The sequence below is a fragment of the Sebastes umbrosus genome, chromosome 9 (assembly GCF_015220745.1).
Source record: "Sebastes umbrosus isolate fSebUmb1 chromosome 9, fSebUmb1.pri, whole genome shotgun sequence".
In the NCBI taxonomy this organism is placed as follows: Eukaryota; Metazoa; Chordata; class Actinopteri; order Perciformes; family Sebastidae; genus Sebastes; species Sebastes umbrosus.
The window spans coordinates 22,071,503-22,097,486 of NC_051277.1; the positions used below are offsets into that span (position 1 = coordinate 22,071,503).

A 25,984-nucleotide genomic window follows, 5' to 3' on the forward strand; every position below is an offset into this window, starting at 1 on the left:
ATTTGATAGATTATTTTATGGAGTATTCCTTTAAAGCTAGACTATATCATTTTCAAGAAATGAATGATTAATTCTTCTTAAGTTTAATTCATAAGCAATAAGAAGACCTCTGCTCAGCTCAATACCATCAAAGATTTTTCCCAGTGGAGCCTTTCTTGGCCTGATATGACCAGTAGCTTATAAAGTGGTGCAGGGATGACGTACAACCAGGAAGTTAGCATCGCCCTGGTTCCCTCAACAAAAAGCCAATGGGATTTTTCCATTTGGTTTTGGATTGTTGCAGAAAATGAGCTCTGTGGCAAACACACGTTTATGATACTTACACGTTTTGTTCAGCAAGATAATCGTCACAAGAGAACACCACTTCTAGGATTTTTGAAGTGTGAATGCAATCGACCAGAAGTAAAAAGCTAACGTTAGGCTATAAACGAACCACACCACAATCACATGAATGAGGCTGTAAAGATGGACGAGTCGGCGTGAAGACATTTTGTAGTCTCAATTAGCCACTTACTTGTTAATCTGCCTTTTTTAAGATGCTAAAGGCTTCAAAATTCACGAGTGGGATATTTACTGACGTATTTTATATACGCTATAGGCTAAAATCTCTTCAGCTTGTGTTAACAACAGACATTATTTCAGGCATAACTAAAAACCTATTAAGAAAACCCATTGACTTGCAGACGAGGGACACCGGAAGGGCTAAAATACGAACTCATTTTCTGGTTTTAGGACTCATTCCTGCACCACTCTATGGTGGCTAATCTGTAAGCTAATGCTAAAGTAAAGCTACATTGATATTGCTCTATAAAGGACATTACTGAGTCAGCTGTTTACTGTTACACTGCACTATTGTTACACTGCATTGTAGCATTTACTAATATCCCGTTAACTGTAAGTTACATAGGCATGCTTTGTTTTTAGCCATGCTAACGGCACGACTGTCGGTCGGTCGGTCCATCACTTTGGTCAAGACTGAAATATCTCACAAACATTCATAGTCTCCTCTAGCGCTAACGTTACCATGAGGTTCACTTTTATGATTTTAAGTGAAATGTTTTGACAGCAGACATTCATGTTCCCCCTCATGAATCATTTTGGTGATCCCTTATCTTTTCCTCTAGTGCAATCATCATTTGCTAATCATTATGTTGGCAGGTTGCTGTTAGAATTTAGCCTCACAGAGCTGCCAACCTGGATTTAGTCTTGTTATTATACAGATAATTGTGATTGATGTGATATTTTTGGGCTAACAGACTGATCTATTGAACAAGAGGAGGGCCAAGTAGTAAACTTCCCTGTTCTGAGCTAGTGCTTACCATAAACTATGACCTGAGTTTGTTGGATTTGTGTTGTGTCCGTGGTGGTAACGTTGCAGCTGTACGGGCCAGTGTCTGTGACATTGACACTGTGGATGGTCAGGATGCTGACAGCCGCTGTGGCGTGAGACTGGGGGTCACGATGGGCCTTAGTGTCCTCAAAACTGTTTGGCTGGTGAAAAGAAAGGAAATTCCAGTTTTTAATTCACTGATGCCGTTCAACGTGCGGCAAACTGTTGCTGACTACGTACCTGTTTGCGAGGGTAAGACCACTGAATGTCCACCCCCGCGTCGAACTCCACCAACGCTGTGCAGTTCAAGGTGAGGGCCTCCCCCACTATCAGCTCAACCGGGTCCTCAGGAAACAGCTTGACATCGTAAACCTGACTTCCTGTCCGGGAAAGAGAAAAAGGGGGGAGGTAGAAACAAGAGGGACAGAGGGAGGGGAGACAGTGAGAGAGGTCACGGTGACATCGTCAGCAGTTTTTCCTTCCTCGCAGGACCAGAGGAAATGACTTCCCTTTGGACCAGAGGATCCTACTATAAAGACGCTGTCTGTCACAAGCTCGCACTGTTTTCATTCATGTGTCAGGCTATGTATCAGTGAAGGAAATTAAAGTGTAACACAGAGGAGCCTCAATTCAAGATAAGACAGAAAAAGCAAGAAAGCTTTGGACACTGGCCGGCGTCTCTTGAGTCTCTGGAAATGACACGGGGTGTAAAACAAACCATGTATGGCGGTGATGTCTGTCCGTGCAGCAGACTGTGATTGCCTGGCTGTTTAAACGCTCCATTAAGCGTTGGGAGTGAAGACTCACTCTCAGTTTCTCCTCTGACTGATGCTGCTGTTACTTTTGGCCCGGCAGCGGTGGGTATGAGTTTCCTCTCGCCCTCTGAAGTGAGAGGTGAATGATCTCACACAACATAGCAAAGAGCCTCCGGTCCCTCAGAGTTCAGAGAGGGAACCTCATGAAATCTCTTCATCTTAGTTTCCTACAATTTAATTATGCCTTCTCTTCCTTTTTTCTTTTCTTTTAATTCTGCTGGCATAATGGCACACATCCCCACATAAAGAGGGGAGTTGTATTTTTTCGAGGAAATTACATAATGAAGTAAAATCCTTCAAATTGTCAGCATTAAGGCATAACTGGCTCACTGGCTGCCATGCAGAATTATGATGGCAGATCAGTGCAGTCTAGCACCACCTTTGAGTTCCTCGCTAATTTCCCTTTCAACAAGCGTGAAGCTTCAAATCTAATTTAAATATTTGTACTGGGTCAGTTATGTTTTCGTAGCTGCGGAAGTTAAGGTTTGTGTGATCCTCTGTGTTTTTGCTGGAGCACAAGAGGAGACTGAACCCTTTAAACCTTTGGAGTTAACACAAATGTAATGTTTTTTTTACCTGTCATGTGGATCAGGTAGTTGGTGGATTGATACTCTTTTTCTCCCAGTGAGGCGACGCACAAAAATCCGATGATGGGCACGGTGTCCACAATGTGTCTGGGAAGGGACCAGCCTCGCTTGTTGTCCCACGTCATCCCGCTCTCCTCCAGAGGCGTGGGATACTGAGATGACACAAGTTAAAAAAAAACATAATTGCTCAAGCTCGAATCACAAATTAAATCACTGACAGCTTCGATTGGAGGAATGAGAGTGTGAGAAATCTATGGTGAGTACAAACCGCGTGGAGAGTGACGTTCAGATCCGGCACTGTGACCAGGCATGGCACTGTGACGTGGGTGGAGAAGCGGGTGATCAAAATGGTCTCCAGGTCATTTTCGGGGCTGTAGCTGCCTCTCCTGAGGAAGGGCTGCTCGGGGTCTGGGTGCAGATGGAAACAGGGGAGCTGTTAAAGGGTAACCCTGATACCGGCCGGGATAATGGCAGCTATTACTGAGGTAACTTCGTGAGCGGACAGCCACATCTCCAACAGCCTGATAACGACCCCCAAAGACACGCCATATGTGGAGTTTATCATGATCACCATGTAATGCAACAGCTCAGTCTGTCCCCACGCAGTAAATAGCTTTAAGAACTGCTATAACACGTCAGAGAGAGAGAGAGACAGACAGAGCCGAGAGGTTTACTCGTCCTCTAAACAGTGCTACTATTTCCCCCCAAGCTGTCCTTTAGTGGAACATATCTCTTCTGTGTTTCTTTACACCTTGATGTTTCCTTTTTTATTGCCAGTGACTCAAAGCTATTGTTGCAGGAGGGCTTTGGGAGACATCACAACAATCGCGTCACCAATTTGCTTTGCAGCTGTTATCACTACAAAACCTCATATTCCCACAGCATGCATGCACACTATTATAAAAATGCTTATCTCCCAGGCAAACCCAGTGACTTTTGTACAGCAGCCAGCATAAGATATTGTATGACTACTGCTCGCATCTTTTCTTATTTCTTTTTTCTCACGATAAGCCTTCTCATTATGTTCATACTTTTTTCTGTAGCACTCAAATCTATGACTTCAATGAGCTGCAAGGCCAAACAATAGATCCTGTCTTATATTTCTGCCCAGCGGTGGTCTGAATACACACAGGTAGCAGAAATAATACACAACTCCTCGCAGTTTAAGTTCTTAACAATAAATCACTGCAGGTATTAGAGTACAATTGTTTTTTTGTAAGAGAAGATGTCGCGCCCGGGGCAAGAAGCAAACCATCAGGGATATGGGCCCGGGCACCAGTGTGTGCGGCACTGTACATTCATACACGCTACAGTGATGTTTAGATGATAGTGTGCAGCAGAGACGGGTGTGGAGGGGCTGTCTAACTCAATCCACATGCGTCTCTTCTCATCCCGCCACACGCTGGGTCTAATTTATGGCTACGATTTCATCTGCTCCTGATCAGCCCCCCGGTTAGATCTGTGGAAACTGTTTTGGCACCTTGTCAGAGGGGATAAACAGGCGTTTCACTTGAGTGGACTGGTCAGCAGGATTCCCTTACATGACAATCATCTGTCTCTCCCAGTCTCCCCATCCACTCCTCCTCCTTCCACTTTCCTCCCACGGCACACGGAGCGAGGCGAGGAAAAATGAAGAGGCAACCCTTAAGGCCTAAAGTTGGTTTAAAATAAAGAAAGGAAGAGTGATGGCTCTGAATCCTAATATCATATGAGACGCAGCGAAACCAGGAGAGAAAACATTGGTAGCAAAAACCGATTTTATTGTGCAGGTCTTATCAGATTTCACACATAAAACACACATGAAAAGTCTCATGAGAAGGTGAATTATAGGACAGCTGCTGCTATATTTCCGTCTTAATAAATTAACTACACATCTTTTCTCTAATTAGAAAAAGCAATGAGCTGCCAATTGTTACCTCTATCAAACACTTTGCATCTCTAATTTCCGAAACATTAATCGCCTCGGCTTCCAGGGTGTTACTGAGGCAAAGTCAAAAAACTTCCAGTTCTAATAGAGCAGCGGCTGCTTTGATATTGAAGTCACATTCAAACAGGAGATCTGTTTCAGTAGGCTCCACACAGCCAAGCCAAAGAGCTGCAGAACAGGTCAGGCAGGAGATGAAACATGCTCTCTTTAAACACAGAACAGAAGGTCAGGCAGCAAAATGGCCCCACAAACTGCAGACTTGCTACTATGTGACATGGATTTCTAAAGAGAAAAGAGACCCCATATCTGTTTATACAAGCCTACTGCACATACGCAGTGACTATCCAATGGCCAGTATATGGCTTTAGGTGAATATTCCGCCATATAGGCTCTCTAATCTGTACCACTGTGCTGTCGTTCATTTATTTTATTATTATTATTATTTTTATTATCATTATAATTTTGAACTTATTTATCTTGTATTATTATCATTATTATTATTATTATTATTATTATTATTATTATTATTATTATTATTATTATTATCATTATTATCATTATTATTATGATCTTTTTCTATTTCTTTTATTTCTAACGTTTATCTCTTTATTTATTTATTTTCTTTCTATGTCTGTATTGTACCCTTTATGCTGCATTATATCCCCTTTTTATTTCTAACATCCATCACGATGAAAAGTAAAAGACAGATTTACTGCCTCGTTGCTTAATTTCACTAGAAATATATCGGTGACTAAATTGCCATGGGTATTATATAATCAATTATGCTTCAGTTCTGTTGAACATGATTATAGTACCAGGCATAACTCTGAAGGCAGATTTACACTTCCTGAGGTGAAAACTAACATGTTGAAAAGTACTGTAGTGTACAGAGCCATGGTGACATGGAACACTCTGCCTGGGTATATCATTCAAGAAAATAGCAAAAATCGATTTAAAATATTATTGAAAAAACATCTCCTTGCTGAACAGCTCTCTGTGTCTGCTGATTTTTAGCTAACATCAAATCATAAAAAGTTTAATGTTGGATAAATACAAAGTCCTGTTAATATTTATGGTAAAAGAAGTTGTTGTTTACTCTGTTTTGTATTTTGACATACAATATGCTATGGTCCAACCACTAATGAATCATATTTACCTCTATACTGTGAATAGTATTAACTTGAACCTAGGTCCTGTGTTGTGTGTTGGGTTGTGTCTTGAATACTGCTGTGTTTTGTTGCTGTCGCTTTTGTTGTTGTGGTCATTGTTGGTAAAGATTGTAATGTGATTGTGTACTGAAATGTAGCCAAAGAGTTCACAGTGATTTAAGTGGAGTCCAGGAAGAATAGCTGGGCTTCAGCCGCAGCGAATGGAGATAAGAATAAAAGATAAAGATAAAGATGTCCCTGTCTACCCTGTTCTTTTGTTCTACTATTTCAGGTGGCTGTATGTTACCCCGCAGCTTAAATACCTAACTGCAACTGAAACTGATGTAACCAAGTTCACTACTGGTAATGTACATGCATGGAAGACAATAAACAGATGATGGAAAATATATAAATAAATAAATAGAAAATGGTTGGAAATAAGAGGCTTTGTAAAGAACTGACAAGGATTTTAAATTTCAATTTTCTTGCGTCAGTGTATGTGTGGGTTCGTGGGACTGTGACTCACCCCTGACGAAGACATAAACGCTGACGGCCGTGGTGCCGATGATGACAGCCTTGACATCCTTGTAATAGCAGCGATAATAGCCCGTGTCCTTGGCCCGCGCCCCGGTCAGGACCAGCCTCTTACAGTACTGCCTCCCAGGCTGCCCCTGACACGCGCTGACCAGGGCGACCCTCTGCCCGGGGGCCCCGGGGGCCCCGGTGGTCGTCAGCTGGGCCTGACGGTTGGTTAGCTCCTGTCCCACCAGAGTCTGATCAGGCCAGGCCCAGGCCAGAGTGTGCTGTCCCCTGAGGAGGCCAGGACATGGGACAGATTTGACGTTAGTATCAATTTGAAATAAAAGGATTCAAGGTACATATGGGTACTTGATCATTGTTTTAAGACATTTTGGTATCTATATCATTCACCTTCTATCAGTCACGTAATAACTGTAAAATTTGAAAAGTGTTTGTGTGCATGTGAGCGGATGCCAGTGTTTGCATGTTTGCATGTGTGTGTGTTTGTGTGTGTGTGTGTGTGTGTGTGTGTGTTTGTGTGTGTTGCTGTAAATGTCTCCGTGCATCCACACATCTCTGTTGTGCTTTGTCACATAAATTCAGTTATGGCTAGACATGTTAACCCCGAGGCTTTATGAGCGAGATTGAGTGGAATCATAATGGCTGTCTGAAAACTGATAGCTGTGCTTTCACCACCTGCCTCCACCAACTACAAATGCCCACATTTGCAGACAGTGCCATAATGGGATGATAGGAAATAACTGCACAGAAGGCAATGAAAGTATTCTGCGGGTTATTTTCCATCTCTTGTGAATAGCATCTATCTATCTAGACTCTAGGAAATTGTAAAGAATAAAAACTAACTTAAAAGGAAACTCTCCCTGGAGATTCTCAGTGGTGCTGGCCGTGTGAGGTTTACATGCAACCAACTATTTGAGACCTGTAGTGGAAAATGTCCAAAGGTATCATCAGCTTTCCAAAGACATCTTTTTTTTGTGTGTACCGCAGGCACAAAATGGTTAATGGAGTGACAGCTTGGCAGCAGGCAGCGCAGCAGAGATCTCATAAGGATAAAGGACGGCTGTTATGGGTGAATTCATATCTCACTTGGTTTAAATCAGTGTTGGCTGTGTTTTAGAACAAAAACATCTCTCTCTCTCTCTGTGTCTTATAGGACATGACCTTTTTTATATGCATATTTCATATGGAGTTTTTCCTTATGTGAAATGAGGCTCTAAGGGTAGACGTGTTTTATGCTGTACACATTTTAAAGCACTTACACATTTTGGTCTTCATAAATAAAATCAATTTGCATTGACTCGTTTCCATGAGAAACACGAGGCATACAAAATGCTGTGGTAACTGGACTGAAATAGTTTGACAGTATCAGTGGTGGAGGAACTATTCGAAGTAAAATAGCAATATCAGCCCGTTAAATACTCCATTACAAGTAGTCCAGCATTTAACATGTTATTTAAGTAAAAGTGCCAAAATATTACTGAAGAAATGCACTTGAAGTATCAAAAATGCAGAAAAAAAGACCCCTGTGAGTTTTATGCTTATATTTAAATATCATTTGATTTTTTTGAGGTGGCGCTAATTTTAAGCTATTTCATATAGGTCTAAGGATTGTTTTCACTATCAATTCATCTGCTGATTATTTTCTCGATTGATTGTTTGGACTGTAATACCTAATCGTTTTGTTTTATACTGCAATTCAAGACACAAAAAGCAGCAAATCCTCACATTTGAGATGCTGGATCCATGAAATGTTTGGCATCTTTGGATGAAAATGAATTGTATACACTACCATTCAAAAGTTTTGAGTCTCCTGTCAGAGAGGACTTCTCTATACTTCTGAATGGCCCTTCATGCTTTTAGGTTGTATAAAGCCTTCTTTACAAATAGATGTTATTTTGTATGAAGGTTTTGCAAAATAAAAGTAATGTTTTGTACATGGAGAACAAAATGTTTCAACCAGACTGACAACTGAAAGAACAGAAAGAGACAAAGATCCCTCTGCTCTGAGGAACAGTTAAATATGAATAGAAGAAATCACCAGTCATTGGTAAAAGAATCCCGAGGCTTAGCATCAAAATGTGTGCAGGTTTAAATAGGAACCGTTTCCTGTTTCAGTGTCAAGTCCACAATAATGCAGCCTATAACAAGCTGGAATTAACAGGCGTGTTTTAGCAAAGCTATTCTTAAAACTTCACAATAATCAACTTAACATACTGTGGACTGACTAATCACAGTTTGAATCTATTTAATCTAACCACTGAATATCACTCTGTCTGCATCCCTGAATGTGATTGTACTGATGTTTTATTGTATGTTTCGATTGTATGTGCTGTCTCTGCATGATTGTACTGATGTTTTACTGTTCTCTTTTATCTTTATTGATCTATCTTGTTTCTTCTCTGTCTTAACTCTTTCCTTTTAATCAATGTGCTGTAATGTATTGTTCTTTTTAGGGTGCCTATTGTCATCGGGCCGGGGACTACAGCTGGATATTAGCCATGTTGGCTAAAGCTGCCCTTTTTACTGTTATTGCTACAGTCAATTAATTGGGATTGTCCACGATATAATAAACTAATAAACTAAACTAAACTAATAGGCTGCAGAGGGCCCAAAGAAAAACGGCTTCCCAAAATATTTAGAACCCCGTTGAATCGTTGTGGTTCAATAAGAATCGAGGGTCACTTATGCTTTTCTGGACTGGAAAACAAATTCAAAACCGAAGGGATATTTGGGGGGAAAAATGTTCCAACAGTATTTTCCCCTATCATGCAACACTGTGGGGACATCGACTAAATGGAAGTTTGAATCATTTAATTCTTCTTCTTTTGGGGCTAAAGGTGATTACAAACTTTTGAACAACAGCGTATGCCAATGTGTAACAATGCACCATATTTTATAAGCCCATCACATTTTGTGTATGCAAAGTCTTTGTAAAATAGCAATCATATCTGTCAAATAACCTAATTGTAATGGAGTGACAAGTATAATATTTCTCTCTGAATTGTAGTGGATTAGAAGTATAAAGTGACAATAAATATCTCCTGTCAAGTAAAGTACACGAATCTAAAACTTTCCTTGGGTCATTATGATGACCTGAACTAACAAACAGCAAGTCATGCACATACACACTCCCAAACCAGAGTAGCACACACACACACACACATACCTGCATGTAATGGTGAGTGTCTCGTGGACTGGAATCACTATGTCGTCTTTGGAGCTGTCGAGGATAGGTGGAGTCATAGAAAAGCCAATCACCAGACCTGAGGGAGCGAACACACGCAGCAACTGCATTAGATTCATGTTACACAGGTCAGCCAGGACCTACAGTGGTTTTGACAGAGCTGCTGGTAGGCTGTCAAATCTCCAAAACACATCAGGAATCTGTAATCCAACACGACAGCAGCTCAGATAGCACGTTGTTCATTACATTTACAAGCTGTAAGGCAATCTGCGGGCAAAGCACTCGGGTCCCTGACGCTAGAAACACCCAGACGGAGAAATCATGGCCCACTCATGAGGCGGTGCTTCTCACAGCTCCCTGCTTCCAGCTCTGAAATAGCCACAATTTGCCCTTGATTCATTACCACTGCATTCACTTCACTGACTTGCGCTTGGTTAATGTGGCCGGCCTAGAATGTCATTACCGTCCCAAAGTCCCCTTTGGGTGCCATTAGCGCTCAGTCAGACTCCACACCTACAGTCTATCAAATATAAAAGTGCCACCATGACTTATGCCCCACCTGGATATCATTAGAGATGAAAACACACACAGAGCGATAGCACAGAGGGTGGATGAAGGTGGAGAGGCTGTCTTTGCATTTATGGAAGCAAATGATGACCATTTTTCACATCGGACTGTGTTTGAATATCATTGTGATACGTGTGCTGTATTTAATTCACTTTCCCAGCCGAACAAACAAAGGAGGAGGAACTACTCAAGGACAAATACAGCAGCAACTTAAATACCTGAAAGCCTTCTTTGAATATTCTAATCATTATTCCCTTTTCTACAGACATTTTTACGAACATGACACACAAATCTTCAAGCATGTGTAACACAGACTTCAGCACTGGCAACAGAAAAGCAGAATGATTTCGCAAGTCGTAACCGGCTGTCAATCAAAACCCAGAGCTCCGGACAGCTGCGATTCTCGTGCACAAACATCATTCCTCCAACACATCCTGCTGCCCAGGGAGCACAATAGAGCGAGGTTGTTCTCATGTAAATATTTTGTTAATCGTGTTTACAGTAAAGGCTGATCCCAGTGGAAGGAGACTGATCAGCCTGGGTTCCTTCCAATACCGCAAACACACAGAAACTCAAAAAAGACACCCTGGACTTTGAGTGGTCCGTCTAGAAAACAGTAAAGTAAAGGTATTCACAGTTATTAGAGACTTTTATACAGCAGATTGAAAAACAACATCCTTCCTTCGACCCGTCTTGTGTGTTTCTACTTCAGTTCCCAGAAGGACTTTATTTAAACCGACTGCTTTGCTTTCAATAAAAAATGAGTGGCCAGCCATTTTTCTACACTGTGGCATGAAAATAATCAAGGCCGTTCTTCTGCTGCATTGCCCTCCGCTATATTGATTTTCTTTTTTTCTTCAACATCTACTCTGAATGAAAACGAATTCGAAAATAAAGGAAAAATATATAAAAACACAAGATATTTTGCCAGGGACTTTCAGACATTGGTGAAGTTTTTACTGTTAAATTTCCCTTTTCGCATGTCATGTCAATTTTATATAATTTTATTCAGTTTCCTTAAAGGAATAAACATTTTGGGAAATATGCGTATTTGCTTTCTTGCCGAGAGTAAGATGAGAAGATCTGTGCAACTCTCATATCTGTCATGTTTATACAGATTATATATTAATATTACCTATATATAATTATTATTTTATATATATACATATATTTATATTTATATTTATATTTAAATATACATTTAAATATACATATTTAATCAGTTAGTTTAAAGCTGATGTATATATATATATATTTATATATATATTTAAAAATACATATTTAATCAGTTAGTTTAAAGCTGCAACAATTAATCGATTACTTGTCAACTATTAAATTAATCGGCAATTATTTTGATAATCAATTAATCGGTTTTAGTAATTTTTTTTAAGAAAAGTCTAAATTTTCTGATTCCAGCTTCTTAAATGTGAATATTTTCTGGTTTCTTTACTCCTTAATGTCAACCGAATATCTTTTGAGTTGTACACAAAACAAGACATTTTTACGTCATCTTGAGCTTTGGGAAACATTGATCGACATTTTCCACCATTTTCTGACATTTTATAGACCAAACAACTAATCGATTAATCAAGAAAATAATCGACAGATTAATTGAAAATGAAAATAATTTTTAGTTGCAGTCCTAAAGTTGTTTAATCTGGACAAATATACATGTCATGTAGGAGCCTGTGTGACAGACTATTCCTTGGCCTGACACAGTCACATCCTGGTGTTTCTGCTGGTTGCCTGGCAACCTCACAGTGATAACAAACTTCAGCATTTTTGTACGGATTAAACGAACAAGATTAATAACGTGTTAATTAGTGAGCTTTAGGGATGCTGTTAGGGAAATTCCACTTTTACACATCAAAGTCTGTTTACATATGTTGGAGGAGTATAGTAGGATATGTGAAACAATATTGTATAAAGCCTTTGAGCTGTGCAAAATTGGATAAAACTCACTACTCATGTCTGCCTTGAGGCTAGCGGCTTGAGGCTATATTAGCCGCATCTAGCACAACACACCTGAATCTCTGACCAAACCAAAGAACGTATATTGCCAAGAAGTGAAAGTCAATTGTTCGTCACATTGCAACATCAGCAACTAGCAGCAAAGTTACGCTTTTGCCATTTTGGACTGAAAGCGACAACCGGATGCCGGTAAAACGTCCGCCTACAAAACGCGATACAAAAGTAAAACAAAATGAGTTTCGTCTCTTTGCTTCTATTCTCTTTGACCAAACTGTCTGCATTCGAGTTGCATTGTGGGTAATGTAGGCGACAGGTTTTGACTAGGAAGAAGAATGTGTGTACATAACAATGTGTCTGCTGCATCAATGTTGATAACTTTGTGAGTCTGACAATGTTATAGGAGTGCAATGCTAAATTGGTGGAGTACTCATTTAACCAGCTGTAGGTTATCTACTGTACAGACATGAGAGTGGTATCTATCTTCTCATCTGTTTTATCTAATGCAAGATAGTGAATAAGTGTATTTCCCAAAATGTTGAACTACGTGCTTTATTATTTCTGGTGTTGACCTTCCTACTTTCTTTCATGCTAATAATATATTGATTCACATTCCTAATGTCATTGTTCATTTCTGCAGGAGATCACAGTCGAGACCACAAAACCATCAAGCAACATCTGTTTCTGTCTTTGCTTGGATATTAAAACTTGTGATATCATGCTTATCTAAAACCACAAAATAACACTTGTATGAATGTGAACTGGGACAGCTAATATCGCCATGCTGACAGAAAGCAAACATGACACGCTGCTGAAGTGGGAAGTGGTGGCTCCATGAATCATTCCCAGCTTGGCTCCCGGCGGGGTATTCCTTCCTTACTCTTTCAGAGATCTTTAACTCTGCCCCCAAAGGAGAAGCAAAGTTTCCCCAACATATTGTCTCAGCTCAGATGTGAACCCGCCACCAACTTCAGTCCCATCCCCACCCCTCTGCAGCACAACACAGCTTTGTCCACCCTTCCTCACACCTGAAAAGCTGTCAAGCCAAACAGTGGATCAGAGAAACATACACAGGGCCCCCCAAGAGCTACAGACTAGGGGAAAGTGTGAAAGGAAATTCCTGTCAGGACAGCTCACATCTTCACTAACACCGAATTTCTTTCACACACACTAAGGGAGGAGAACGAGAGAGATCTCTTAGCTCAATCTTGAGGCACAGCAGACAGATGAGCGCTGGATCTCCCGCACCTTCCTGTGCCCACTATGGACAGCAGCAAACCTGGATGTTTACCTCTGGCTATAGATGGAGAGCATATGTCAAAGCCTGGGAGCGTGTATATTACTGTATGACAATCAAATGGCTGACAAACTTAGTGTGAAAGGTAGATTCAGAATAGAAAGTCGCTGTTTTGGCTCACTCTCATGGCTCTCATCTGCTGTTTTCAGTGATAAAAGCTCTGGTAAATCCACTATACACTACCTGCCCAAGCGGCAATATCCGGTGCTGAAAAATGAAGCCAACGCAGAAGTCAGCTTCACAGACGATCCACTTCTTTGCCCATTTTTGGATAAGCCGGGGTCATGTCTAGAAGGTAACATGCAAATTGCGAAACTCTCGCGAGATGGTTAAGGTTAGGCATTGAACTCAAATAGTTAAGGGTAGGATAGGTTGTCGGGCAGCGAGTCTCGTTAGAGTTTTTGCAAGTTTTCGCCCTTGCGGGTTTCCTTCTGGACACGACCATTAGCCATGAGTTAGGCTGTGTCGTCACTGCCAAGATTGCGCCGCCCACTTTGAGCTTCACAACGGCTCTTCAGAACCCTATGGGTGATGTCACGGAGACTACGCCCATATTTTATAGTCTATGTACATGCTCAGCACAGACAAAGTTAGCGACTAGCTGGTGAACACAGTGGAGCATTTACCAGCTAAAGAAATAAATGTCTCCCTCAGGAGTCAGAAAAAGCTCAAGGACAAATTTGGAGGCGATGGCAAATTATTTGTTTTGTTGTTTAGGTTGAAGGACTTGTTGCTCTAAAGCCACTCTGCTGAGAAGACATTGTGGTAGGAAATAAACACACTGCCACCCACACAGATTCGACCTTCTCCATTTTTTCTTACAAACAAAGACGCACGCCATCAGAATAGTTTGAAAAAAGTTGAACTTATAGTCTAAGGACACACATCACAGTGCAAAACACGCCAGGCAAAGCCCTACACATTTACAGTATAGATTCTTATACAATAGTAAACTCGAAATACTGAAAATATCATAGGAAAATAAACAAGAATCCAGTGTATAGGCTGAAGCGAAGTGACAGGATTTTTCTTTCTGAGAGGTGTGCAGAGCTCTGAGATTAATCACTACTGTAGCTGAGCCTCCGTGATGGATGCTTCCCTCACAATCAGTTGAGAGATCGCACTCTGACAGACAGGATGCAAATTGTGAATCTTTTTAGAAATGTCAAGACTGACTGGCATGCCCTGAGAGACAAGACATCAAGATGTTGGAGGTGTATTTTGGGAGGGAAATCTGAAAAAGATGTATTTACCATAAAGGGAACATTTCAGCTTCTGCCATTTGAAATGCCCATCATAGTAAGATTGACTGATACGTCTATCACAGTAGAGCAAGAGTGTCTCACACCAGAGGGCAGAGGAGGACATTACACCCTCATGGAGTCGAGCTCTTTGAAGTCAAGCAAAAACATTTCACAGATCACCCAAACTGATACAATTCATCATGACAAATACGCTGGTGTCCTCTGAGCTCAGCAGTCCTGACATGGTCTATTTCCAGGGCGAGTTTGAGGCTAATGTGCCACATTACTTGTCAAGACTTTGGATCTCTTTCACTATATCACTTGTCATCCTAAGTGGCTCTCTCATAGCCGCCGAAGGAGGTGCCACAAAGTCATAACTTAATGTGTGCAGGGTTACACACGGCTGCTGGCCAAAACAGCCGCCGACTTCTCTGCTGTTTGGACACTTCAGATTGATGAGATGTAGGAAGGGGGCTTTTCTACGCCTTACTGTAGGTGACTCCCGCCCCATGATGCAACAGGAGCTGCTAGCTCTTTCCCCATGCTTCACACTGATGAAAATGTTTGGTGCCAGATGTCGATATCTTCCATATGGATGAGCTGTATAATGTAGCTATACATCATGTTACCAGAGACACCAGATATGGAGGCCTGTCATCCTGTCAGCTACATTAATTGATTTGAGAAAATATATAATCCCATTAGCAATTGTTTGCACTCCTTCAAATATCATTAAAAGCACACGCCGTTCCGATGTACAGCTATGTGAAGCGAATGCCAAAGAAAACCAAACAAATCATGGCTGATAGCGTATCTCGTCATGATAATAAACACATTTCCCTGCTGCGACCTTTCATGCTGCATTTCTTGACAGATTGTTATGACTGTTATTACTCAGTTAGCTCATTTATCTTAATGTGCATTAAACAGCGGCATGAAGAAAAAAAAGTCTATCCGTATTTGTATAAGCCTTGTTCCTAAACAGCAGTTTCAGCTGGAGGACAGTCAGCAAAAGGCGATGTGTAGGTGGACAGTGAGTAAGCACGCAGAGCTGCAGCTGTGGACTCTGGTTAAAGGAGACTGTGTTCCCATACAGTTCACAAGGCTGCGGCTTCAAAAAGAAAATGACTGACTCAACAGTGTCTGAATGCACTGCCAGTGCCCTCAGAAAAAAATGTTTCATTTCACTATTGAGTTATAACTTTCACTTTTCTTTTATTTATTATATAAGTGGCTGGTTTTAACTCCTTAGCTACAGTTTACATTAACTTTAAGCCGCTGGCTTCTATCCATTTCTGTGAGATATGAAAACCAATCAGTGTTGGAAGTGTTTAATCCTGCTTGAGTTGTGTAATCCATCACAGTTAACATCTTGTCTGCATTCATTTTTTTGTCAGTGTTTTATTATCATTGTAAAGTGAAGATTGATTTGAAAAGTGTGCACTGCGCTAATTCATAATGACAGTGTAACTATGAGTAAAATAAATTCTGAGTTGATGTTTATTGTCATACATTATACTGTATATCACCGGCAGGTTTAAAGAGTCTGATGATCTTTTTGTTTTTAACAGGACAGACATTAATGGAAGCCAGTGGCTGCCTGGAAGGTCAGAAAAACACATTTAAAAGATGAAAACACAACAGCATGGTCTGTCAGTCTAGAGGCCATGGTTCTCTGCCGGAAAACAATGGATTGCGAGGGAGTTCACGAGTAAGGGTAAAATGGAGCGTGAGATGGACCGAGGGTTCGGTGCGGCGTCAGCAGTTGTGCGGGCGCTGTACCAAACCGTTGAGGTGGAGAGGGAGCTGAGCCAGAGGGCAAAGCTTTCGACCTCACCTATGGTCAAGAGCTTTGAGTAGTGACCGGAAGAATGAGATCACGGATACAAGCGGCCAAAATGAGCTTCCTTCGTAGGGTGGCTGGGTTCAGTCTCAGAGATAGGTAGAGGAGCTCAGACATCTGGAGGGAGCTCAGAGTAGAGCCGCTGCTCCTTCAGGTCGAACAGAGCCAGTTGCGGCCCACTGAATATGCACAATATTGTGTTTCTGTCGCTTAGCCCCACCAGCGAGCTCCCGCACGGCCCATAGACATTACATTGTGATGACGTCACAGATTTTAAAATCACTTTTCTTGGCAATAGGAGGAAAGTTTTCATATATAAAACCTCCATGGATCAAAAATTCATAACAGAAAGAGTCATAATCAACCTTGTTTGCAGTTCAAGGTGTCCTGTCAACAGTTTTACAGACGTGTCTTTTACAATGGTGGTCTATGCGGCACCATGTCCACGTCTTATTAAACATCCATGGCTAAAGCTGCAAGCAGCAATACCGGAGGCCAAGCAGCCGGCTCTGCACTAGTTTGTTGAAAATGAGATAAAACATGCAAAAGGGCTGGTACGGCCCGTTATCCAAATCCTTTTTCTGTAAGCTAACTACATGTGACAGATCAACATCTATCTATTCAGAACGATTATTGGCCAGAGCAAACTCAAATGGATGGTGATTGGCTTGTTGGCAACCACCTTACTAATGTGAACAGGGGGCAGAGAGCCAAAACAATATTTGAGCTTGCTTCCCCTCTTTTCCCATGCATTCCAGCTGGTGGTGCAAAGATAAGCAGCAGCTTTGGGTGATTAGCTCCAACCAACAAGAAGCAACATTGCATTTTAGCCTACAAAGATAAAAACACAATATTTCCAAATATTTGACTCACTCGCTCTGTTATCGTATGATTACACAGGTCAGAAACACACACGTTTAGATGTATAAAATCCTTCAGACAGATAAACGCCCGCATTAACAGTCTGACAGTCTCTCTTGTAGCCAATTTTCTTTGTTTCAAGCATTTGGTTTGACAGTGACTTTATGAACCATGTGATTCATCTCATTTCACAATGGCTGACACTCTGATCACTGGGGATCGTAAAAAATAATTCAACAATTACTGAAGATTAAAATAAAATAACTTTTCTTGTCTCGGGGAAACAGCTCACTGAACATGTCCTTGTAAAAACTTGCCATCGCTCTTGCGAAATGTGCTTTCTCTGTTGTTGTGAAAAGCCATTCTCACTGTGGGAGTAATGTGTGTGTACCCTGCACCAGCTCCAGCTAGCTCTGCCAGGCAAACATAAAGGTTTGAGTGGCCTTTAAAAACTTTTCAGGCTGATATTTGTTTAAATCAGCAATACAAGAGAGGGAACAGTAAGTGCTTTGGTAGGTTTAATGTAGTTGAGAGAAGGATGAGGCAGTGACAAGCATGGCAAGTACCATGTGACAGCGATCATATAGACATGGATACATTAGACACATCACACAGCTGGTGTTTTCCGTGCTGCATGCCTCTGTCATGATGGAATTGCCAGATGTATGTGTGAGATAAGTGTCGGAAGTCCAATTTTTCAAGGACAATTGGGTCTGTTCACTCAGCATGTGCATCGGGCTGCACTTTGATGTGTCAGCTTCACATACCTGGTTGACAGGGAGGGAAGATGTGTGACTGACTACTTGTCAATTGAAGTGTTCAAACAGCATGCCAGAGGTACATCAGACGTAGCTCTTGATTTATTAAAGGGCCAGAATACGAAGACGTGCAGAGAACTGCCGCCGCATCTGAACAATTCAGTGCTGCGAAATGTGACAAAAAAATTGAAGAGAAAAGATTAAAAAAATGTAAACCCAATTTATTTTGGACAATTGAAAACTCAGGAAAAGTATGTGCTAATAGACAGTGAAGCTGACGTTTCCTGTCATGCTTTTATTCTGCGTTTAAACTGCAAAATCAGTCAAGATGGCCAAGTGGTTGAGGATGCATACCACACAATCGCAATGTCTACTTTTTGTCCCAGTCAGGGGAAAAAGGCAAAATGCCCAAAAAATTAAAGGAATAATTTGACATTTTGGGAAACATGTTTATTTCTTTTTTACCAAGAGTTAGAAGTGAAGATTGATACCAAACTCATGTCTGTACAGTAAATATGTAGCTATGTAGCAGCTTTTGTTACCTTCGGACAGTGCCAGGCTAGCTGTTTCCCCCTGTTTCCAGTCTTTATGCTAAGCTAAGCTAACCGTCTGGTTACATATTGATGTACAACGAGAGTGGTATCAATCTTCTCATCTAACTCTCGGAAAGAAAACAGATAATTTCCCAAAATATTGAACTATTCCTTTAAGAAAATGAACACAGTAAAATACTGCAGAATATTCTTTCTAAAACACAGTTAGTCACACAAATCAAACAAAGTTTCTTATCAGATCACTTCTTCCCTTGCTTGCTCCCCCTACTGATGGCTAGTGTGTGTGTGTGTGTGTGTCAACAGTGTATGAATTATTAAAACAACAGTCCTCCAGTGTGGCTTCAAACAAGAATCAGGGAATAATGAAAATGTCCAATTGAAATAGCTCTGCAGAGTTACAGAAGCAATGATATGTTCAATTCAGAGCTAGTATGTGCTTGTTTTGTGAGGAGTTAGGGCACAATTACCTGTAAAATTGCTCTTGTAGTGGGAGTATAGTTGTGTATACAGTAGATCTTTTACCCATTTAAATGCCTCTGCGTATGTGCGTTCATCTTATCCTTTGCTGAGCTCTGTTCATGGTTCACGCTGGTGTTTTTGTCACAGTCAGGGAGTACTTAAACTGGACTTCCCAGCCTATGGAGGCCACCTGCCAACTAGAGATAAATCATACACACACACACAAAGGAAGACGCCATAAGGCACTCTCTAAGCCAGTTAAAAATGTAAAGCTTCTCCGACAAGCAGACACATACGAGGCAGTCAAGAGCATCAAAGGTACACATGAAGACGAGCGCTCCTCTCTCCGCGTGTACGACACAAGGCACATTAAAGCTTGTGTGAAAGACGGCATAATGTTTTTTTTCATTGGGAGCAAATTTCCTGTTTTCTTTATCATGTTCACGCTTCTTCCACTTCCCTTTTTCATGGACGGCGAAGGAGATGTTGCTGTCAGTGTTTCCTCGCTCCTCTGTAGTTTTGTCTCCGATCGGTCACGTGACAGGAACGGGAAAAGAGGAACCTTGTGTAAACAAATAAAGCTTTTCTCAGAGTCTCAGAAAGGATGCGACATGGGAGTCAAAAATACAGACACAGGTTTTCACAGATATAGTAATTGCACTTAGATAGTTGTGCTGTTGCTTCGTGGTAATATGCTGTATAAATGGGTAAAATACCCGTATATATACAGCTGTGACTTCCCTTCAATGGACACAAATCAAATCACACAGGGTTAACCACACTTGAATGAGACTGAATTGCATTTTTTTTTTTTAAAAGCAACATGTAGGTGACATTGAAGCTCCATTTATTTCAGTGACACAGTATCTGGCAAAAGGCCAAGGCTAGGGAACTCTGAAATAGCGCTGTTATGTCCGGCGACGGACGGGAGGCCATGCAGGCCATGGAGCAGACCTGCACTCTGGATGTGGAGTCAGCCGGCCTCAGGCTGTAACACACTCCCTCCCTCTCTCTCTCTCTCCCTGAAAGAAATAAAGTCCACTTCCTCTGTCATCTGGACACAAGGCCGGGCCAGCGCCAGGCGACGGGCTGACTGGCAGCCCGGCTTTGATTTCATTGTTACTACAGAGGAGGATGACATCCACTATGTCCCTGTCCTCTCCACTATTAGGGCAGCTAGGCCTTTCCAACATCCTGCCAGAGGAGGGGTGAGAAATTAAGGATGCGGCGACACGCCATCTGGTCCAGCTTCCTATGTTTAAAACCTCTGTCCCTGAATAAATCTTCCTGTACCTGCCTCACAGGCACACCGGACAACTCAAGCTCTTCCTCTGTGGCGACCCATTTTTTTTGCACATCATCATTTTTATCTTTGAGAAATGTTTTCCCATGCCGAGAAGGGATATTCTGGCATTCTGGTAAATGCGTTGACCTGGCTCCTGGCAATGGCATTTCTGTTGTGAAACATCCAAAACATCTCTTTTAGTCCAAAGATTTAGCACAGTCCACGCCTGCTGTGATGGCTTGCACGCTCCTAAAACTCACGCTGCGACTGTTCAGAGGCCAAACTTTGAGGAGCCCCATTACTGCGCTTGTTACCTAATTCCTGGAGATTCAGGCCATAAACAAGTCTCTGCTGCCGTGTCAGATGTCCCAGCATGCTAAATCACTGCGGCGGCTTAAGTTGCCGTAGAAAACAAGGGCAAAGAAGGGAGTGCCGGGTCAACAATTATACCGCTGAATGCCTAAAGGGAGGGAAGCTGGCAATTTCCTCAGGCTTTGCCAATGGACTCTTTCCCATGAACCTCAAGCGACCTTCAATGACAAGGCAAGACGCACGGGTGACCAATGAAATGCTACACGGACATCCAAGTCACAACCCCATAAACACACACACATCTGCCTAAGACTGAGTCTCAATTTTCTAAATGATGCTTGTTTCTTAGCAACGCAAGCACTTTGGAGCATCGTGATATCCGTGTAACAGCCACCGGGTCCCAGGATCCAGTTTCTGCCTTCAGAGCCTGTGTAGAGTGATCAACCAATAAAGGCAATAGATGCCACAAAGCAATTTCTCTACATTGTCTGTCAATGCTACTTATAATAAACATCCTTTCAGTGGCTGTTACAGGTGCTGAATTTCCTTGTAATTGGCCTCGCATTAGCATGTCAAGAACCTTTTTAAAGTCAACACCTAGTGTTTATAGCTGTAAATTCAAATCCCCTAATTATTCTGGACTGCCTAATTTGTTGATAAATCCACCTCCCTGTCAGATGAAATCCGACTCGCACTAGCTTGCCAAAATTTAAGCTGAGCATAAAAAAGTGCAGCAGTCCTCCTGATCAATTTTTCTCACAATTACCAGCAGCGGTGACCTCTAGGTGAGAGCACTTATATGTTTAATTGTGCACACTCTTAACCCTTCATGGGTATGTTAATTCACTGAGTACACTGATTCATTGAGTTATAGCTCAAGTGCTCACTAAAATTCATTTCTGAAGGTCTCTGTGCTCCACTGGCTGCGGTATAAAACTCCCGTGTGAACATGATAGAGGCGACAGAGAGAGAGAATCAATAGGTCAAACCTACTCTGCATGGTAATTATTCCAAGTGTGGGAGAGTGTTTTACGAATGCAAAGAAATGTTTACATTAATGAAGCAGAGCAGGAGCCTGCTGTCTGAAAATGTGCGCCTTTATCCCGTAGGCTATTTAAATCACATCACATCTCCCCCCCTCTCTATGATGGACAGATTTTCAGCCCGCCTTCCAGTGTGGCCAACTATAAACACTTTGGATTCCCGACGCGGTTGGACAACACGTCAAACAAACCAGCTGTTTTCTAGCATAACTTTGTCCTAAGAGTCTACAACTGGACTAGCAGATACGTACGGCACAGCAGTGGTTTTAGCTACAATAGCATGCTAAGATGCTCACAGTGACAATGCTAACATGCTGGTGTTGCACATGTGTAATGTTTACCGTTATGTTAATGGAACAGTGTGTAACATTTAGGGGGGCTCTATTGGCAGAAATGGAATTTAATATTAATAAGTATGTTTTATTTAGTTTATAATCACCTGTAAATAAGAATCTTGTTTTTGTTTGCTTAGAATGAGCCGTTAATATCTACATAACGGAACGGGTCCTCTTCATGGAGCCCGCCGCAATGTTCTACTGTATCCCAGAAGAGACAAACCAAACACTGGCTCTAGGTGGGGCCATTCATGTTTTTTACATTTTCGCGCCAGCCGCCATAGTTCTCCTACACACTTAGCACATGGTAGAAGTTTCAGCTGGTTGCAATCTGCAACCTCACTTCTGGATGTCGCCAAATCCACCTTTAACGGTCTTACTTTTGTGTTAACATGCTTACATTTGCGCTTTAACAGTAAACAAAGAGTCCAGTTGGAAATGTCATTAAAGTTTCGCAGGTATTTGGACACAAACCATAAGACTGGACAAATGTTTACCTGATTATGATGCTAGGTGAAAAAGCTAAGGGATCACAGATGTTATTACAATTCATCCTGAGGGGAACATGAATGTCTGTTGTGATTGCATGGAAATCTATCCAATAGTTGGCAAGACATTTCACTAAAAAACACAAATGTCAATCTCATGGTAGCTCTAGATGGAAAGTCAGGGGGATCACCTAAATCCTTTGGATTCATCCTCTGTGCTCCATGGATATCTGTACAAAATCATACAGCAAACAATCAACCCAGCAGCTGTCAAGATATTTAAATAAAAGCCCAAAAATGTAAACCTCATAGTGGTGCTACAGGAAAAGTCCAAGGATCAACAAAATGTAGATTCAACCCCCGTAGGACTATAAACGTCTATATTAAATATCATGGCAGTCCGCCCAACAGTTGTTGAGATATTTCAGTCTGGACCAAAGTGGTGAAGCGACCAACAGACACACATTGCCACACCTAGAGCCCTGCAGCTAGCACACTAGCATGGCTGAAAACTGGGCACAGACAACATGGAGGGGTCCGAAATATGAAAACAAAAATACCCCAGATGGTTTTCATCAACCACCTAACACCAACTCAGACACATATTTGGCTTTTGCTGCAGATTCCTGGTGTTGAAAGAGCTTATCTCTCAGCCCTCGTCATATTTGGGGTGTTGGTGCTGCTTTAGCGTGATGAGAAAGTGAGTGACCAGACGTCCAAATGCCCAAGGGGCCTCGCTACTTCATGCCAGCGATGAGTGAGGCACCGGACTCCCTATTTATTTGGACTTTACTGCAGAGAGCTTCCCACACGGAGCAGCAGCAGCATTCCTCTCTCATCCGAGCTGCTATCCAGCTGATATGCCGGGACAGACACCGAGGGTCCGCTCCTCGGGGTCCTGAGGTTGAATCCTGAGATCAGCGCTGAGGATAGGGGGCTATCGTTGGCTAAAACAACTCGACCTCTATAAGTGGACGACTAGAATAATACCCCGAGTTGAGAGTCAGATTTCTGGGATGATCTGATCAAGCGGAGGTATGCGTACAGAAAACACTCTGCTAAAAGCAATATCAACACTATGCACCCAAGACACAGAGTAAGCCAAAGATCATTCGGCTCTAAAGCTCAGCGTTAAAAAAGAAAAATTATTCGCTGCTTTCAAAATGTGACTGGGAAGGTTTTCAATGGCCAATTATGCTGCAGACAAAAACAAGGAAATTAAGAGGAGACGAATCAATCAGTGATCCACAATTCATTTCAATGGTATCCGAAGTTTCACCGAGATATCTTTCTCTAAGTAAGACAGGATTTCTGTAGCTGTGTGATAAATGTTAAGGAACCACCATAATTCAAACCACAGACAGAGCGTGACAGGAAGATGGTAGCAAATGGCTCGGGGGCGGGGGGGGGGGGAATCTTGAAGCTCCATAAATGCAGCTGCTGCGTAAATGATAACCACCACCCCCCCCTTAAATGACAATGACTTCTGGGCTGGCAGGTCTGCACTCCACTCTCCCTCAATTTCCCCCTCCAAACATAATAATAATGGAAAAGCGCTCTCTGACTCAGATGTGTCTTTTTAATGTCACACATCTGTATGTTGTTGTAAGATATTAAGAAGTTAAGAGGGTTAAGAAAACCATTCAGACTATTGGGACAAATCACAGACTGTATATAAGAAGTGGACGTAGTCACCGTGACGTCACCCATTGGTTTGTGGACTGCCGTTTTGAAGCCTCGAGCTTGGCATTTTGGTTGTCGCCATCTTGGATATTTGCAACCAGAAGTGACACGAGAGGGAGGAGCTAACCAAACGCTGAATAAGACATTTTTAGGCGACCAAAAAAAGGCTATAATTAACTTTAAGACCGGACAACGCCGTGGTAGGGACCTGTCAATCACAAGGTAGACACGCCCCAAAGCAAACCCTGCTTTATGGTCTATTTGACTCTAAATGGGACCATAATTTACTAAATGAACATCATGCTGTATTGAAGAAGACTTGAAACTAACGATTGAGACCATAAACTCATGTTTACAATGTTTACAGAGGTAATAAATCAAGTGAGAAGTAGGCTCATTTTCTCATAGACTTCTATACAATCAGACTTCTTTTTGCAACCAGAGGAGTCGCCCCCTGCTGGCTATTAGAGAGAATGCAGGTTTAATGCACTTCAGCGCTGGCTTCACTTTTAAGAACCCGGAGTTGTCCACTTGCAGTATTCTTTAATATTTAAATATGAGGTATTCGATCTTTTTTAAACAAGACCTTAAAGATGCCCAAATTATTTGAGAGATTCTTAAAAGCAGAACAGACAAAAGGTGCATTGCTGCGTTCAAGGTCCATCCCAAGGTCTATCTTTTCGTTGCGTCATGCTCTGCATTCATGAAGGAAAAGAAAAAATTTACATGAATTCTAACATTTCCATTACATCCAGACCATGTTCAACCCTCACATAAGGCTGCATCATGAGAAAAAAAGGCAATCATTTCAATGTGAAGTGGTGGTGGGCCAGAGCGTGGCCTTTTTCTCTCACCTCTCCAACCTTAACAAGGCGCTCCATCTCACAGTTACATACTGTGAGGCTGTAATTTAGAGATGTGAAGCTGGTGGTTCTTTGTGCCTCCAGGATAGTAGTGAGATACTCCTTTATGTGCTCAGCATCGACTGAGAAAAGATGGGGGCCCCTGTATGGTTAAAACTAACAGAGCTGCCAATAAGTCTTTCAACAGATAACACATCACACATTCACTAATAGGCACATCAGGACTGTGTGATGACAGACGTGTTTACAATTCAAAGGCACACATTGTGGATTAATGGCAAACTCTTAGAGAGACTTCAATTTGTCGCACATTATAAAAATCTATGCTTTACTGAGCACAGTGATTCCTTTGAAATGGATCTCCTCACTCCTCTCTGAAAAAACACAGAGCCAAACTGTTTATCTGTTCCTACGAATGTAGGTGACCCACCCAGCACAGCACAGCCTCAGCGATATTTATGAAAGGAGCGAGAACCATCCCTCCATTCGGACAGCCATATGGCGACTGCCCCCTCACAAAAGTATTTCTTTATGAACAGCTGTTCGACAGCAATCAGTGATGAACAACTCCAACATACACATTCAGTCACTGGGGGGGCAAAACAATCTCAGCCATGTACTCCCAGATAACAAAGTCAAGCAGAGGGCCCTGTTTCAAGTATATTTGATATGAAATAGTGCAACAAAAACAATTGTTTTGTGAAGTTTCTGGACACACACACAAGCGGCCAAAAGCACACACATATGTAGAGGCAGATCACCCTGAGAATAACCCCAAAACTCTTGAAACAAGTTGGTTTGTAAGTGCAATGCAAGTGACACTCTCACTTTTCAATTGCTTTACAAAAAGATGACATAAAAAGACCACTCTTAAGAGATTTGAAGCCTCTTCC

The 25,984-nt window shown here is 41.8% G+C and overlaps 1 protein-coding gene across 1 annotated transcript in view; it reads right to left on the reverse strand.

Annotated features, from left to right (window-relative positions):
* flt4 (fms related receptor tyrosine kinase 4) overlaps positions 1-25,984 on the reverse strand; it is a 51,190-nt gene that overhangs the window by 24,573 nt on the left and 633 nt on the right. Inside the window, exons 2-7 of the mRNA XM_037779785.1 lie at positions 9,514-9,610; positions 6,334-6,617; positions 3,001-3,140; positions 2,722-2,884; positions 1,571-1,710; positions 1,320-1,491 (exon numbers count right to left, since the gene is read on the reverse strand). Of these exons, the coding sequence (XP_037635713.1) occupies positions 1,320-1,491; positions 1,571-1,710; positions 2,722-2,884; positions 3,001-3,140; positions 6,334-6,617; positions 9,514-9,610 (996 nt within the window). The remainder of the gene's footprint in view (positions 1-1,319; positions 1,492-1,570; positions 1,711-2,721; positions 2,885-3,000; positions 3,141-6,333; positions 6,618-9,513; positions 9,611-25,984) is intronic.